Source organism: Oxyura jamaicensis, chromosome 1, assembly GCF_011077185.1.
Source record: "Oxyura jamaicensis isolate SHBP4307 breed ruddy duck chromosome 1, BPBGC_Ojam_1.0, whole genome shotgun sequence".
Classification (NCBI taxonomy): domain Eukaryota; kingdom Metazoa; phylum Chordata; class Aves; order Anseriformes; family Anatidae; genus Oxyura; species Oxyura jamaicensis.
The window spans coordinates 60,100,952-60,118,535 of record NC_048893.1 but is presented as its reverse complement, the minus strand read 5'-3'; the positions used below and the strand labels follow the sequence as shown (position 1 = coordinate 60,118,535).

General features: G+C 38.5%; 1 protein-coding gene across 6 annotated transcripts in view; it reads right to left on the bottom strand.

Moving 5' to 3' along the window:
• The window catches only part of DGKI (diacylglycerol kinase iota), a 217,036-nt gene that overhangs the window by 50,976 nt on the left and 148,476 nt on the right, over nt 1-17,584 (bottom strand). For all 6 annotated transcript variants that reach the window (XM_035343056.1, XM_035343065.1, XM_035343080.1 and 3 more), the window contains 4 exons: nt 8,720-8,799; nt 6,833-6,877; nt 1,617-1,686; nt 70-110 (listed from right to left, as the gene is read on the bottom strand). In XM_035343056.1, the coding sequence (XP_035198947.1) occupies nt 70-110; nt 1,617-1,686; nt 6,833-6,877; nt 8,720-8,799 (236 nt within the window). The remainder of the gene's footprint in view (nt 1-69; nt 111-1,616; nt 1,687-6,832; nt 6,878-8,719; nt 8,800-17,584) is intronic.

Sequence of the window (17,584 nt, the reverse complement as noted above, 5' to 3'; positions counted from 1 at the left end):
TCATTTTAAGTGGCATGTGGCATAGCTTTAAAAATGATTTATAGAAACAGTAACCAAATAGAGATTTACCTGAGATCTGTCAATGCGGTAAAAACGATCAGCAGAAGTTGCTGCAAGGAAGACAAACAAGAAAGCAGCTGTGAAGCAAGTGGTCTGACCAGGACTGCATGAACAAGATGAACTGACATCAGCACCATGTAAAGACAATCTCTGTGTCAGTGAAGTGACATGGGTTTCATAAGAATATAATTTGACTCATTCATCATTTCCATATTTCTACCCCATTAAATGATGAATTTAAATGTTGGGCTTAACAAAACAATATTCAGTGAAACTACTGACTTGAAATAAATAGTTAAAAATGCAAGAAAATTGGGTTTCAGGCATATAAGAAGACTTTACATTAAAATATGTGAGCTGCATTCTTCCAATGACAGTAGAGCAAGCACATCATAAAACTGATAGGTCTAATAGTATTAATTCAAATTTTGAATCTAAAAAAAATGTAATAGGCTTGGGATCTCCTTGTAAATCAAATGCTCAAATATTCAACCTGAATTACCAATACACTCAGGAAAATTTATTCTGCTCATGAACAGCACATGAAAATCACACGCGGTGATTAGGGAGAATCACTAAATAAAGTCCTAGTATGAATCTTGGCACTGCCAAATAATCTATATTGATAAAACCAGAAGTATTTTATCTCCTACAATACTCTTCATCAAATGCATTTTTTTGTTGTTGTTGTCGTTTCTGCTTTGCATTTAGTTTTGCATTTGCATAGGCCTGTGAAATCACAGATTTTTTCATTCTGGGCTTTTGACACAGCAGTGCAGTAATATAGCATTGTCATTTTTGGCATTGCAAGGGAATATCAAATACCTAAAGACAAAAACTGAATGCATCTTCCCACCCAGCTTTCTCTGAAAACCAAACAGACCCTAAATGCATGTTTTACCAATTTCCCTCATGAGAGACAAGGAAAAGTGATTAGAAACCATCAAAGAGCAACTGGTTTTGTTTTGAACAATAAAAAATCAGTCACCACATGCTGAATCTTTTGCAGAAGCAGATGCCATCCATTTTAGCTGCTAATTCTAGTGCTCTGGAGCCTGATGTAAAGCCCAGTTAAACTGTCTGCTTTGGCAAAGTTTGGGTCGAATTACAAGAGTTACATAAAGTGCACTCTTACAGGGGAGGGGAGTACATTGCCATCACCTAAACGCTGCAGTACTTACACAGAAAAGGGAATGAAGAAATTGTCTTGCTGACAGCAGTGTGCTGCCACAACCATCTGCATTATGAGTCCAGGTACTGCCACGTGATAAGCGCTGCATCACAGCATAGACAATAATAACACAAATCCCATAACACCCGTGGAAGAAAATGCCTCCTTGGGGAAACAATGCTACAGAAGACATCGTGGTTGCTAAATGAAAGCCCTGCTTCATTTTTCAGAGTAGAAAGGGGGGCACACAGCTCCCTTTTCAAGTGCTCAGCATAGCAAGAAGGAAAGCTACCCCTTCGTGATGGTACTCTTAGATGTGTTATCCTTCCCATCTGCTTCAGAAGCAAGCACTATGTTAGGCAAAACAGAAGGAAGATGCACCTACCGTCTAGGAAGCACCATCTAGGAGAGAGCCTCTGAACAGAAAGCACTCTTGGGAAAGAGCTTTCTTGGTCCTGGATAGGGCAGGGAAATGACATAAAATAAAAAACAAATCTCTTAAAAGGACTATTTACTAGTCTCCACTTTTTAACTTTTCTGTACTGATATCACACAATTTGCAAAACTTGCATAACTCAAATTCACTGGATATCTTCCACACTGACATCAAGGTTTTAATGTATTATAACAGAGAGCAAATAATTTATTCTTTATAAGTAAATTTCAACTACATCCTCAGCTATCTTCCCTTCACCTCAGCAATACCAAAAAGTGTTGCATCAAAACTAGCTTTCTCAGTTGTCTACAGCTCCCTTTATTTGTAGGGACAGGAAAACAGAGAGAGGTGAAAGAGAAGGTCAAAGATACACATCAGTAACAAACAACAGCTATGAACTCCAATTACTATGCTTGTTTGATGTGTCCCTGTCATTTTCCTTTATTCCAGAGCAGTGTTTTTACACCCTTTCCCACCTCTGTCAATCTGCCACTCAAAGCAATTGCCCATTTTGCTTGTTCCTGGTATGTCCCAAATGCACACGAGGGTGAAAAAAAATGTTATTCTCTGCATCCAAAATACAGACAGTGCAGGCATGGGGACCACCATCAGCCAAGACAGCAGACATCCTCCATCAACTTGTTCCCATTCTGGCTAAAAAGACCTGCTCCTTGGGGGCCAAGGAATGTTACTTCAAGAACCAAACCAAATGGCTGGGTAGGAACAAAGGACTTCAGACAGCTTGCCCCTTGCTTTCTCAGCTCTCACTGAGCTGGAGACAAAAGGGATCTTGGAAGGGAGAAGGTGGCCATGGCTCTGTGCCATGCTGCCAGTGGATGGCCAGCTAACTTCCTAAAGCCACTGCAACACAACATTGAAACACAAACAGATTTGCACAGGACAAAACACAACAGCACAGATTGTGGGCACCCACCCCAAATCTGCACAGAGCCAGATTCTATCCTTATTTATATCTTAGGCAGTAATCTCAGCACGCCTGCAAATGATGTAAATTCAGGCACATACTTGCTCAGGATTAAAGTTTATTCCTCCTGAAGACAACAGACCATACAGATATACCGGTGCACAAGGCAAAAAAATGAAAAGTGGAAGCGATGGGGAGGAAAAGTACCTTTAAGAAAAGTACTGTGCTCTCCACAGAAATTACAGGATGTAAATAATCCATATGTATTCATAACATAGAGAGGTGACCATAGACTAGGATACAATGATATCTTACTAGGACTTGCCAGAATATCATACACAAGCTCACCACCTTTCCTGACTGCAGGATACAGGACAAATGATTTTTGTTTTGGAAATGGTACAGCTATATCTGTGAGTAGTCATCTGAAGGTCTAGCATCAGAAAGTAAAGGCTGGCTGAAGGAGCAAGTTTCAAAAACAGATTTCAAACAATCATGGGTTTTCAGCCAGCCTTCTGACAACAGGGCTATGAAGCACTAGCACAACACAGAAATCCACCCTCCAGCTCATGCTTCAAAGTTACCACTCCAGTCTGAACTACAGCAGACTTTTAGAAAGGCATCTAGCCTAGGTGACAGACTCCAAGGAACACAAAACCCACCAATCCCTCAGGCAGCTGGCATCATGTCCATGGTCTGAAGGAGGAAAGTGAGACTGCTTTGTATACAAGAGGGAAATTGCAGAAACACCACAACAGAAAATGAAAGTTTATGCTACATAAACACACCTGGAACATTCATACCGATTCTCAAAGGTTTGAATATGCTATATATTTTACTGTTTTTACTGCCTGTTGTCTGTACCATCAAGAAACCCTAGAAGTATTAGTTATTTCTCATCAACTTATCTTACATTTTGCAAATCTGACATATTCCTAATACATTTCTAATCCAAAGTGCCATTAGTCAGAAAAAGTTAAGAAAAAAATAAAGAACATATCCACAGAAAAATGGGTTTTTCATTGGTTCACTTCCCCAGGCTGCCCAGTCATGAGTCAGTAAGACTGAGAGGAAGAAGCCCATTGCTTTCTTCAGCCTGAGGAAAATCTTAGAGAATGTTGAAGGAAGTTGTCATTTCCATTTGAGTGGATAAAAAGATTTCCAAACTGATTACAAAACATATGGTGCCCTCATATGTCAAGAGACAGACCTCACTCTTTGATTTACATAAAGGTATTTGACACATTTTCAGCCATCTAAGGAAAAAAAAAAAAAAAAAAAAGTTATGTTGATGTTGTATGGATACACACAAGTTTTTGGGTTTTGGTCAGCAGAGTGTCTGCATGTGCTAAGTGTTTTCAGGCAGCTGTGATGACAATTAGCACTTTAAATTTTGATAGATACTCATTTCTCAGCCAAGTGAACTGATCTCAGTGGCTGGCATGATGCCACTGCAAAATGTTAACAATTTTATCTGGTACCATTACAGGTTTTGTATGATTCATCTTATTAGCTTCTGCCACCGGGATTGACTGAAACCTTCTACTATTGCCTTTCCTTTCTGGTTATCCAAGACAGAAAAGCAAAGACAGCTCCAGACAACTCATGTGGCATCTTCTCAGTGCCCTAGAATTTGGAACATGGCTATTGTCCTGGCAAAAGATCTTGTCTTCAATGTTACTGCTGCAACTTACAGATTTTGCTCAAGTAAAAATAAAATATCTTCTGATGCGTGACACCTGCATCTATAGCCACCCTGACAAAAATCAAGCCTCAGTTCTCTCCCATATTTAGACTCAGAGATTTTACTTGATCCCTTAAACATTGCCCTAATGTACTGGTTTTGTCTCCAACTTCTATGCATTACAGGAGAGATGAAGAGGACAGCATAAAACTCAAAAACATGAACTATTTCTGCAGACAGGGACAAAAAAAAACATACCTCACTGGTTCAAACATCAGATTTTAAATACACTTATTTCTTTCTCTAGTGTGGGTTTATTGAGTTGTGGGATTTAGGCCTACTTGTATCGCTGTCGAGGTGTATGTGTGAGAATCAAGGGCTTTCTGAAATCCACTACGTTTGCTAACTTCAATATATCTAAATGCATAAAGCTGTATGTGTCTTAATATTTACCCCGCTATTTGAGTAAAGGTTTGGGCTGGGATACAAAGGAAAGAAGGGAGAAAGCACACAAAGATAATGATGCATATGAAAATGGTAGATGACATGAACAGGAGATGAGCAGAAGTTTTAAGAGCTGGCAGAATACATAACAATAGGAAAATGAAGATAGAAGTCACAAACTGCAGAGGCTCTTTGGAAGAATCCATTACAGCTCAAAAGCAGAACTAGCTTGGGAAGTCTCAGGCCCATGAGAATAATATTTCATATATATTTAGCTTGCTAGAGAAAGAAAGCAGAATGAAGAACAACTCTAGCATCATTTTCCTCATTTGCACTCAGGCTTGCTTATATTGTTTTTGCTGACTCTACATGTGTTGAGCTGCAGAGGAATCACACAAGAAAATTGTGTTTATGAGACCTAAAAGAACCCATGACACCTTATTAGTGAGATAAGACAGTTTCATCAACTCAAGAACTTTTTCATACCCTTTATCCCATTTTTCTCCCCTTCTGTAACTTACAGAGAGATGCCAGCAAATGTGGAACAAACTTCAAATTAACCTAGCAAGACAGTTTGTAGAAACAATCCGCTGAGAATAAAGCATTATAAAACAGTATTTGAAGAATTCAGGATAAACAAGTACTGAAGAGAAAACACAGAGGGGGTGCATTCAAAATGCAGCATCATTAAAAAATGATAGAAAGTTAGGGATTTCACACTGATGTGCACTAGAGGAAATGGCTAGGCAATTAATTTATATACTGTTGTAACTGCAGAGGTTAGAGCCAAGTATGGGGCTGATTTCTGACATTTCGTTCTCTGTTTTGGCCCTTCACCATACGCACAGATTTAGTTCTTCATTTTACCTCAGGCAGTTTCCTACACATGGAACAGTCAGCAGCCACTCAGGTTAGTTTATAGGGAGTGGAACAGAATAATAATACATGCTGGTTTATTAGGCAATTCACTAGACACTAATGCTGTGCTAAAGCTCAGTTCCAGGGCAATGATTGACACAAATGTCAAAAATATGAGGTTAAAATTGGAGGCCAAAATGCAGAAACAAACAATGAACTGGTATGACAAAGACAACTTTAGGAAAATATGCCAAATGTGCATTTTCTCATAGTATCTTCCTGGGTTCAGCACATTTACTGGCAGTCCTGCCAAACTGGAATTCTGTATCACCCAGGTAATCATTAAGACCCGAGAAATCATTTACAGAATCACCACGATGCATTCCTATCTGCTGGATCTCTGCATGTTTTCTCAGTGAACTCATTCCTGCTGATCCCAACAAGATTTTCATTGTTAAATCTAGGAAAAGGCTATCAACACCATGCAAGCTTCAGTCTTGTGGTCCCAGGCACTGTGTCAACTGACCATTGTGTCAAGTCTTTGCACTAATGTCAAGTTAGCTCAGGAGTCAGCAGAGTTAATCTAAATTAGTTTACTCCCAAGTAAAGCATTGTGCAGTGCAATATTTTACTGAAAATAACATGCTCTTGAACAATGCTTCCAACTATAAAGCCAAGTTCTGTATTGTATAAACTGTAGAATATAGCTGTAAAACACACAAAGAACACAATTTTGAAAACTAGCCACCTAGAAATAGACTGTCATCACATACAAAAGACAGATTTGTGTTCAGGATGAATCAAAAAATTACTCTGAAGATTATGTTAAATGAGAGGTAGATGCCTGTGGTGCACAGAATTATTAGAGGTTAGGCCTTCTAATATACCTCTTTTGTCAGTGGTAGACATTATTACTACATCTATGCAATATAACATGCTGTTGTTCCATTTCTCAGAGAAAAAATTTTACTTTTGTCATTTGTCCTAAAGCACACATTTTCTCAATCACTTCAAGAGGCAAGGCACATCATGTTGTGCTAATTTAAAGATTCCATGAGGTTGCAAGGAAGAGGATTGTCCTAGGGAAAGCAGAATGAACTTCCATCATTTGAGGGCAAATGGTAACCAAAATTCCTCTAACACATGCTTTCTAATAAAAAGAAAATCTGGGTTCAAATGCAGAATGCAGTTTACATTGTTAAGTGTCTTTTTTTTTTTTTTTTTTTCATTTAATAAAAAGAAAGTTCATCTTACCTGGTAGTGAACTCTCTGTGTAGTAGAAGATACGGACTGTAGGTCCTAGTAGGAGGATGAAGGACATGCCAATGATGAAAAAAATAAATTAACAGAAGTTATTTGCAGTTCTTCTATATGAAGTCATTAGGAAAACACCATAAAATAATTTTGCGAGTATTTCTCACTGTTTTTAAGGGCATTAAGCAAATACCAAAGAATAGCCATGGAAAGCTCACTTAAGTTTAGATTTGCATGCATTTGGTCAAAAAAGAAAAGAAAAGAAAAGAAAAAAGACGCCTACAAAAACTTATACAGGGGTTATGTTAATGGATCTTTACCATATTATAGACGTATTTGTTCCATAAAAACTATCTAAATTTAGAAATATCAGCAGCAAAATGAAATAATAATAATAATAAAAAAAGCTATAAGCCCTAAATCTTTTTTGCAAATATTTCTGAGCAATTAATACACTAAAGAAAACCACTGGAAATTCTCCCTGTTTTAAGACAACCTCATGCCAGAGAGGTCATATCAGAATGACTGTGCTGCTTAGAAGGCTTCAGGAATCTAATTTATTTTGACAGATATTTTGTCATACAATTTTAGCTGGCTATATCATACAGGCTATAGCTTCCTAGTTGGCATGCAAGTTGGGAGAGTGCAGAAGGCCTTGGCACCTCCATTCCCAGCATATGGGACTGAGCCAAATCAAGCCAAATAAATAAATAAATAAATAAATAAGACCCTTGCAAAAGACTGGAGAAACACAATTCCTCCACAACCACTGTGGGTAATTCATTTTCTAGCCATCCTTCCTCCATCGCTGCAGAACCACTCTCCATCAAATACTGTCCATATTAGGCTGTTTTGAACTCAGTCTGAGATCACATGCAATTTGTAGTCTGCTGTGAACATCATCCCAATTATTTTATTGTATTTTTCCATCGTCAGATGCCTTAAGTATACATTGCTTTACAGTAAGTTTTTATGCACAATAATAGTCGTAAATCAGGTCTGAAATGCTAAAAAGATGAAAGCCTGTAGTCAAATACAATGCTCCATATTCTGGGTTCAAGTGGCAGAGTTTCAAAATCACAGCGAATTCCGTGCCTCTCAAATAGTTCAGTGGAAGGAATGAGATCCATACCTCCCATGTCAATTGGGACAGCTACTTAGAAATCCATGTAAAGTCCTCACACTTGAAAATGGTTTTGAAAGATGTCAGTAAAAGATTAAGAAACAGTGAGAGGTACTATGTTTATGAAAATACATCAGCTTTATCACTAATGCATACACATTTAAATTATTCAAGTAATGCGGTATTTGGATTCTCCATTTTCCATACTGTACTGTAGAATGAACTCTTACGGCACAACATTCAAGATGATAAAAGCAACATTATTTTTAGTTTATCAGCAAACATTTCTGTATATTTGGAAATTTCAAATTGATATCTAATGTTGGTGTCTCTGTTTACTCCATAGCAGTGTTAGAGAATGACATTTGCATAATTAGATCCATTCAAATACTATGATATTTATCCTTACGTAACACACTTTCTAATTTCTATTTTGCTTAGAAATGTGTAGAATATCAGCAATGTACGTGAAGAATCCTGATATTTTGTTCACGTTCAAGCAGAAGTAGACACAATCATCCATGTCAATTGTTATCATTTAAATGGTTCCAGTGTGATCTATTATTTCCTGTTTAGGAAATGATGTTCAGTGTTACTCATCTTTTGTTAGCATATCATAACTCTAAGTTTTGTTTTCAGCAGTAGGCAAACGGCCGTACTCTCAATACAAGGTTGCTGCAACTATTAGACCTCTGCACTTGGGACTAGAAGAAGCAGAGCACAGATTAATAAATGACACTTAAATTCACACACAAAAAAATCACCTCTTGAAGACGGTCGATGTACATCCGACAGGTCTCCAAGTCACAATCTCCTCGTACAACTATAATTCCTAAAGGGATGGCTGGGAAAGCAAAAACAAAGAAAAAATGTCCTTAAATGAGGTCTGTTGCACTTTAAAATAAGATTTGCAATATGTCTTGTTGTTGTTGTTGCTTTTTAATATCCTTACTAAAACTCTCTGTTATCTATATCTTAACAGTCACTTAAAAACAGGAACATAATATTCATCATTATGATGAAAAATATCATAATTTTACCCATTCGTAATTATCAAAGATTCTGGCTTTCAACTGCTTTTCATACTGAAGAAGCTAAAGCAGATTCAGTTAAATTCTGTACTTCATTGTCTAATGTGAACATCAGTTATTTAATGCAAAGAAAAGAACACACTGCAGCACAAGAGTTCAAGGAGATGTTCTTGTGCTTTCAAATATGAGTGAAATTTCATTTTCAAAACTCTTAAAATTCTACAGAAATGATTCAAAGTATTGAAAAATAAGAAAAAAATACTTAGATGGTTGAAAAATAAATATATTTTCTAATTTATTTTTAAATTCTACTAGGATTTTATTGTAAACAGTATTATTGGGATTTCCTCTTTATTCTCTAGCAGATCATTCCTGGAACTGCATCAACTAATATGAAAGAATAGGGCTGCTTCTGTTTTCCAGCCTGAGCTTGTTTGTTTGTTGTCATAAGTAAGGTTAGAGAAGTATTTATTTTATAATTATACCTTTACTTATTTGGGCAGGGAAAAAAAAAAAAAAAAAAAAAAAAAACTGCAGCATGGATATTACTGCACTTCATTTTATACTAGTATTTAAGGGAAAAAAAATACTCAGACATTATCAGCCTCAGCATTGTATTTGCAAAGCAATGTGACAACCATAGTAAGCATCCACAGTAAAAGTAAACCCACACAGTAAAAGTAAAAGTCACAGCCTCACTTAAGACAAAACTAAGACAAATCAAAAAAGGTATTATTCCATGTACAAACAACATTGACATGTGTCCATGTTCTCTCAGGAAAAAAAAAAATGTAAAAATAGAGCAAATAATTTCCCTCAGATGAAGGCAGCATTTTTAATAACATGAGATTTGGCTTTTCACAACCATTCCATTTCTTCAGCCACTAGGAGGAAAAAAGAAAAAAAAAAAAAAGAAAAAAAAAAAAAAGAGAGAGAGAGAAAGAGAAAGAGAAAACGTGTGTGAGTCTACAAGGAAGATATCAGGAGAGCTGCCTACTAAAATCTCATTAAATAAAAAGGAAACATATAAGAAAATCCTCAAGCACCTGAACGCCTGAAACTGAATCTCTAAATTACATTATTTTTTCTCCCTGGAGGGTCTTTAATCAAACAATGCCCCCAAGCATAGGGAAGCAGCAGGAGAGAGATTTAAATCATCACATGAAGTATTCCAGAAGGAGAGAAGAATAGCATCTCATAAACAATTTTGGTAACTGAATAACAAGAAGCAACTTAAGGTCACTGACAGTACTGAGGTAACTAGAAAAAATAATTGTGCTGCAGCTCCTCCTGTCATTCAAAAAAAGATGATTAAGAGGGACCCTGAGATCCTTATCTACTGAGAAGCTCTCCATCCTGATAAGTGAACAAGACAGTGACAACAGGTAATGGGAAATGTCTCTGTAGCTCATGTTCTAGTGGCCCACTGAGGCTGGAAGCATACAGAGAAATTTTATCGTGTCAGGGAGGTGAGTCAGGCAGCACCTACAGCTGCCAAGGTCATTATGGGCCTCAGAGGCCAGTGCAGGACTCCAGAGATACATCACTAGTGCTGCCAGCATCATATTCGGAAGGCAATTTAAACAGCAGAGCAGCTATGAGTCTGGGAAAAACAGAAACAGGAAACAAAAAACAAAACACCACCAAAACAACAACAACAAAGAGCAGGGAGGGAGGAACGAGAAAATAAAGAAGGGCTCGGCAAAAAAACTAGGAAAGAAGATAGCTGCCTGCACATCTCCTGAAGTAACACTGACATCTAAAAGTGATCCCAATCCACCTGCTCTTTTTCAGAAAGGCCAGCAGGGAACAATGCTCGTTGCAACCTCTAGGGCTTTTTCATTACACAACAGAGCTTGTGAGAAAAGTGGAACGAGGGTCAATTGCTGGCTGGGTTTGTTTTACGTCTGCTGACACTCTGGGTTACAGACTGATTCTCTTTGCTTAGTGTTCACTATTGCTTAACGTGCTCTGACAGCAGACCCTTAAGCTCTTTGCAAAGAGTCCTTAATGACTATCTAGTTTCAATTCAGGAGATCCCTCTGCAGCCCTTACTGAAGGAGTGTTTGTAAAGATCTTTTATAGCACTAAAAAGTGAATTGCAGCAGACATGACTACTCCTCCAACAGTTCCAAAGGCACTAGGGAGCTACACCACTGTCATAAATTGTCACCACACATTTTGTCTTGTCTATCGATTCCTTCCTCCATGAAGGAGTGTATGCACTTAATGGGGACCAGAGCTTTGACCCACTGAAACAATGCAGCTAACACAGAATGACAATCCTTAACCATTACCATTCCTGGCAGCCGGAAGCAGAAGGACCTTAGAAACATTTGAAATTCTAAAGAAATCCACCAGGGAAAAAAAAAAAAAAAAAAATCTGAAAAGAAAGCACTAGTATACAACAGATAGTTTAGCTGGGGCACTTCTGAGCCTTATCTGCATGACTGAAGAAGAAAATGATAATTCACAGGTGTAATTAAATTACATCACATCTGTTCTTGGTGGCCATAGAAGAATTTTGGGTCATGTGACTGCTTTTAAAAGAGCTGTGTGACTTCTGCTACCTGGAAATCTGGAGCAAGCGCAACCTCTGGTTTTATGGGTCAATAGCTAGCCAAGAGATAAGGTGTGTGGGGTGGGTCTCAGATGGTTCCATCCCACGTGGCTCATGCTCACTCACTTAAAAACCTTTTAACATGGATAACACTACAACATAAGCTAAAATTTTGCTTGCCAAAAGTTGTTTTTGGGGAGGGTGGGATGGGGGTTGGGGGTTGTGAGACGCATTTGCCTTCCAGCAAGTAAAATGTTTCCAGCCCTCATTTATATCATAAACCACGGTAAGCATGCACAGTATATTGTGCAGCCAAGATTTTCAAAACACTTCACAATAGCTGCTGTTTGGAAACAAAAGCAAAGCCTTGCTAGCTGACAATGGGATTGAAACTGCAGGATCGTTGCTCCTTCTAAATATATCGCAACGCGGTGCAGCAAAGCCAAAATGGGGTAAGTTATGATGAATCAGTTAAAGGCATAAAGTTAACCTGCCTACAATGCCTGGCATTCAATGTCATTGTGGACATTTTCACTGGGGAATAAAAGGACTTCTACCTTTTCTGAATATCTCAGAGTGGATGAGGATGTGAACAGTACAAAACAGTGCGGTGGGACACCGCCATTACTAGACATGTCAGGTCAGAGGTGGGAGGGAAGACAAAGCCTTGCACGTGTTAGGATCACAAGCACCACAGATCAGCTTTCCCATACACCCACACACTGTCCGCTCCTGTGACTACATGGATATATCCATGCGCGGGAATATGCCAAAAATATAAGATAGTCTCAGATCATGAGCCAAGCCACAGCATTCAAGTGCCAGAAATTTTTCTCCTGAGGCGCCTGCTCTTCTGGCTGCTTGCATCCAGCTCCCAGCTTCTTTGTGTTCCCTGAATGGTGAAAAGAGCTTTTTCCAAGGGGCTGTGAATACAGGCTCTAATATTGCAGTGATGAGCTGCAGTGCAAGAACCCTAGGAGATGAGACAGGCATGCAGTTGCTTCATATTCTGAACCAGCACAGCGGAAAGCTTTTTTTCCTAGCAGTGCTAACTACAACCAAGCATCAGCAGGAGAAGGGTGAGGTAGGTGCAGCAGTATGGCTAATGTGATGCTCTAATGACTGCAAGATTAGTAGTGATTTCCTAAGTCTTCATGAAATTAGCTACGGAATTTATAAACAAAGAAGAAATATTCCTATTAACTGTCCATTATGTTGAATACCTAAAGCTATCGACCTCTTTAGTAGTACTGAGAACATAAATGGAAGAAGCCTGAAAATATTGCATACTACACCATCAAGAAAAAGTAAAATTCAATTAACTTCCCCACTTATTGTTATAAAAGGATTCAATTTGTGATCTTAACACCATGATTAACCCACACAAATCCCAAACAAAACAGCCCCAGGACAGATCATTAATGTAGATGTGAATGCCAGGAAAACTCATTCCTATTCTGACATACCTCAAGGGGGAAAGAGAAGATTAGACATTAGATTGTAAATGTTTAATGTAGCAAATAAAGGATCCTCGCTACTGAAAATGTTATAAGAATGTCATTTTCCTGAGGGGTTTCCACTGATATCAGAAGTGTGTAGAACCAAGTTAGTTCTTGTGAGAGAAATCCAAAATATTCAGACACTTAAATTAAGAGGTTTGACTTTTCCAGCATGGTTTTAATACAACTAAGTTTGTACAAAAGGATTTTCTTCCTAAACAAATCTAAACCATGTGTCTCTTCAGATCTTTTTTGTTTATTCTACTGACAGAAATTAAGCCTCCTTCGGTTGGCTTGGCTGTTTACTAGTTTTTTTCAACACTAGTGATTCAATTTTAAAATCCTCATATGTCAGGAAGTAAAACACAATGGAAGTAGTTACCAGACCTGTTTTAGAACATTTGAGAGGGTGGTCATCCCCTCCCGGCTGTCAGTGACTTCTCCAACACCTTGCCACACCAAGGAAGAGCTTGGAATTGACACTGGTAAGGAAGAGGTATTAGGACTAAGAGCTGAAAGAGGCCTGACTGAGCAATGCATATGTGTTTAGCATTAAGAACAGAAACATGAGCTGTGAGATCTGGAGAAATACACAAAGATGGGCAGGAAAGATATGAGTGAGACAGGACACCAAAGGGGAAGACCAGGACTGAAAAGGTAAGAGGAAATCACACAAGGAAAGTGATAGGAAACAAAACAGCAGAAGTGGAATATGCACAGAAAAATCTCTCAGAAAGGTCTATGGCATAAAGTCAAACTATAGCATGATTTCCTGGAAAGTCTTCAGTGGAACTTAGTATTTTCTTTCTCCTGCTCCTGTGGGGTCAATATATATTTATGAAATGTATTGGAATACTGCCCATCTTTTCTAGGTCAAAGGGGAGGACAGCCTTACATGTGAGAATTCCCCCACTAGCTCAAAAGGCAGGAGACTATGTTAGTTGTGGATGGTGCTCTACGTGGAATCAACTCCATGACATGAGATGGAAGTTCAGTGGTTTGGGCTTATTTAGATTTTGTTGTTTTTTTAAATCCAGGCAATGACATATTCTGTTAAATAAATGTTGTTATGACTATAAAACCAATAGCTCAAATTAGAAAAAGCCAAGATTAAAGTTGCCTATTTCAAAATGTGTGTATACTTATTGCACTACTGCCTTTAGTTATCTGATTGCATATTTTTTCTTCTGTTGGACTCCTGTGTTTTTCTAATCTTTGAATACATGTGTGTATGCACACATTCATGCGTGTGCATGTGTCAAAAAGAGAAATGTACTTTATTGTGCTGTCTGGACAAAGCCCACAAGATCTCATCCAACAAAAGACTGAAAATAAAGAGATTTTCTTAGACACAAACAATGCCTTTGGCACCTTCATCTTTGTTTTTGTCATTTCTGTTTCATTTATAAATTTCATTTATAAACATTTATCAGTGGTTTACGTCTGTAAACACCAGCATGAGAATCTAGGAGCACAGAAACAGCAGAGTTTCCAATATTTAACTCACTGCTGACTTCTAATCCTCTTGGTTTATCATCTTTCTAGGTGACTTTAGGCAACCCATTCAACCCTCTCAGTTTCAGGTCTTATTACACCACTGTGAGAGAAAAATACATGAATTAGCTAATATCTGAACAACACATGTTAAGAAAGCAAAGCTGTTAGAGCAATATGATGACTTTAAAGCAGAGTGAAATCTAGTAGACAGTCTTTGGGCAATGTTGCCTTTTACAGAACCACTACAAATAAGCCACCATGACACCTCCTGACAAATAAGTGACTATTGGTACTTACTTTACAGGGCAAAAGAGTGGGTTTGTAGCTATGCAATGCATTCCACCTACATCCCCTACAGATCAAAGCAGCCTCCCAATTTGAGCACATTTCCTTAAGTGGCTAATCAGCCTTGTCCTGACTCTATCTGCTAGGTCAGATTTCCCTCTTTAAAATAGATACCTATTAGAAGATCCTATGTCCTTTACATTATGAGGATTCAAGATGTAAATACCAAATCCTCAGCACTGACCTCTTCTTATTTAGCTAGTTGCTCAAAATCATATGAAATACTCTCCAAATTGTCTTCACCCACTATATCCCTGAGCTTTAAAGAATCAGAATACATTTCTTAGATCTGGGATTCTCAAACTGTGCTAAATACACCGCTGGTATAGTGAAGCCACGTTATCTCTGTACATGTACACATCTCAAATTACTCACAACCTTGTTAGTCCATGTACCCAATAAGAACTCATCAGATGACCCCAAAACCCTCAGATAACCTACAGAAATTGAAGGCAGTGACATATACAACATAGATATTTGGCTAGATATAATCAGTAAGGGACAGCTTACTGGATGAGAAATAAGAATCTGAGGTTGATGTCACATCATGTTACCCTCCATCCCTACACACACACACACAAATAAAATAAAAATAAAAAGCAAGGAGATAAAAGAGAAAGCTATTTAATTTACTGTGCCATTTTATTCCAGAGGAGATAAGGAATGGCTGGTTCTGTATTAAAGATGGTGGTGTGAGAGACTCAGAGCTGTCACAGAGCTGAGACTTATTTCTGATACTGCTGCCACTGTGGTTCAGTGCGATTCCCTCTTAATCTTAGTGGTGTTGAGCTACTAAGATGGGATCTGCAGGGCTACAGTATGCAAAATATGTAAAGGGCACTAAGAACTGACAGGTTCTATTTAAAAATAAAAATTATTAAAAAATAAATAAATAAATATCCTGTGCATTTACTGCTGGTGGTGAGCTAATTCACCCCTCCATCTTCATGGCGTAAATCTACAGCAATATTGCTAGGAAGGACCAAGAAGATGTGAGGACCTCTTGGTCACTAATTAATCTGTGCATGTCTTTGGTTTTAATAACTGATTTCTGCATATACCTCTGTTGTCAAGAATTCCTTAGTGCTAATGGAATGGGGAAAATTGGGTATCATAAACAGAAAGATTTTGCCTTTTTAAAGAACAATCCTATTGTTCCCCCATGTTCAGAGGTTAGTGCTTGGTGGTGCAGAGTCTACTTGGAAGCCTGTAGGTAGTAGTGTCCCACCGGGGTCAGTACTGGGTCCAGTGTTCTTCAACTTAATCATCAATGACCTAGATGATGGAATGGAGTGCACCCTCAGCAAATTTGTTGATGACACAAAGCTTGGAGGAGTTGCTGACACCCCACAGGGCTGTGCTGCCATTCAGAGGGACCTCGACAGGCTGGAGGGTTAGGCCGAGAGGAACCTCATGAAGTTCAACAAGGGCAAGTGCAGTGTCCTGCACCTCGGTAGGAATAACACCAAGCACCACTACCACTGGAGGGCTGGAGCACCTTTTGTATGAGGACAGGCTGAGAGAGCTGGGCCTGTTTAGCCTTGAAAAGAGTGGACTGAGGGGAGACCTCATCAATGTATATAAATATCTGAGGGGAGGGTGTCAAGCTAGTCTCATTTCAACTGCGCCCAGCAACCAGATGAGAGGCAATGGACATGAACTGAAACACAGGAAATTCCAGCTGAATATGAGATGGCACTTCTTTACTGTGAGGGTGACAGCACTGGAACAGGTTGCCCAGAGAGCCTGCAGTGTCTCCTTCTCTGGAAATATTCAAAACCTGCCTGGATGCCATCCTGCACTATGTGCTCTAGGTGGTCCTGCTCAGCAGTGGCATTGGACTAGATGATCTTCAGAGATCCCTTCCACCTTTGGCCATTTTGTGATTCTGTGATTTATAATACTGCTTTGGATCAACAATCATATTGAGCAGGAGGAAGTGAAACTGGTGACTAGGGTGACAAGTGCTTGGGACATATAAGGAAGGTGTTAGAGTTGACAACTACGTTTGTAGCAACAAAGAACATTACAACATAAAATGGAGAGGATATATCCCTAAGAGAGTGCATGGAAGCATCCACCCCCTCACAGAAGGATCAATAAGCATCCCTTTTACCAGCATCAATAATCACGCAGACAATACTGAGATGCTGACAGAAGAAAAAATGAAGGAGAAGAAGAACATAGGGAAGAGAAGGAATAGGAAATTCAGAAACAGTGTCTTGGTTAAATGGCAGCTGCAGCGCTAAAAAAATAAAAAAAATAAAATAAAATAAAATAAAAAAAAAAAAAAGTAGAGAGCAACACAAACAGAAGAGACCAGGCGAAGAAGAGTTTTGACCTTCAGAGGACAAAATGACATTCTTTAGTTGCTCAGAAGTTTTTCAGAATGAGGTGTCTACCTCCAGTACAGTGAAGATTAATCTTCATTGAACAGTTTGTATGACGAGTTGTTAGATGCCAGGAAGTACAATTTCAAATGAAGCAGCTGATAGAATCAAATCAGTATTTCAAGCAAACAAGGGGAGTGAAATGTATTTACTGTGAGTTAAAGTGATCCAGATTATTACACTGATGTCAGAGCTTTCAAAACTCTATTATGGAGACATGTGACAGGCAAAAAACATAATAGCTTCTTTGCTATTGTTCCTTCAGGGATAACAGCATGAATCGTTATTAACTGGCTTCCTTTTCCTT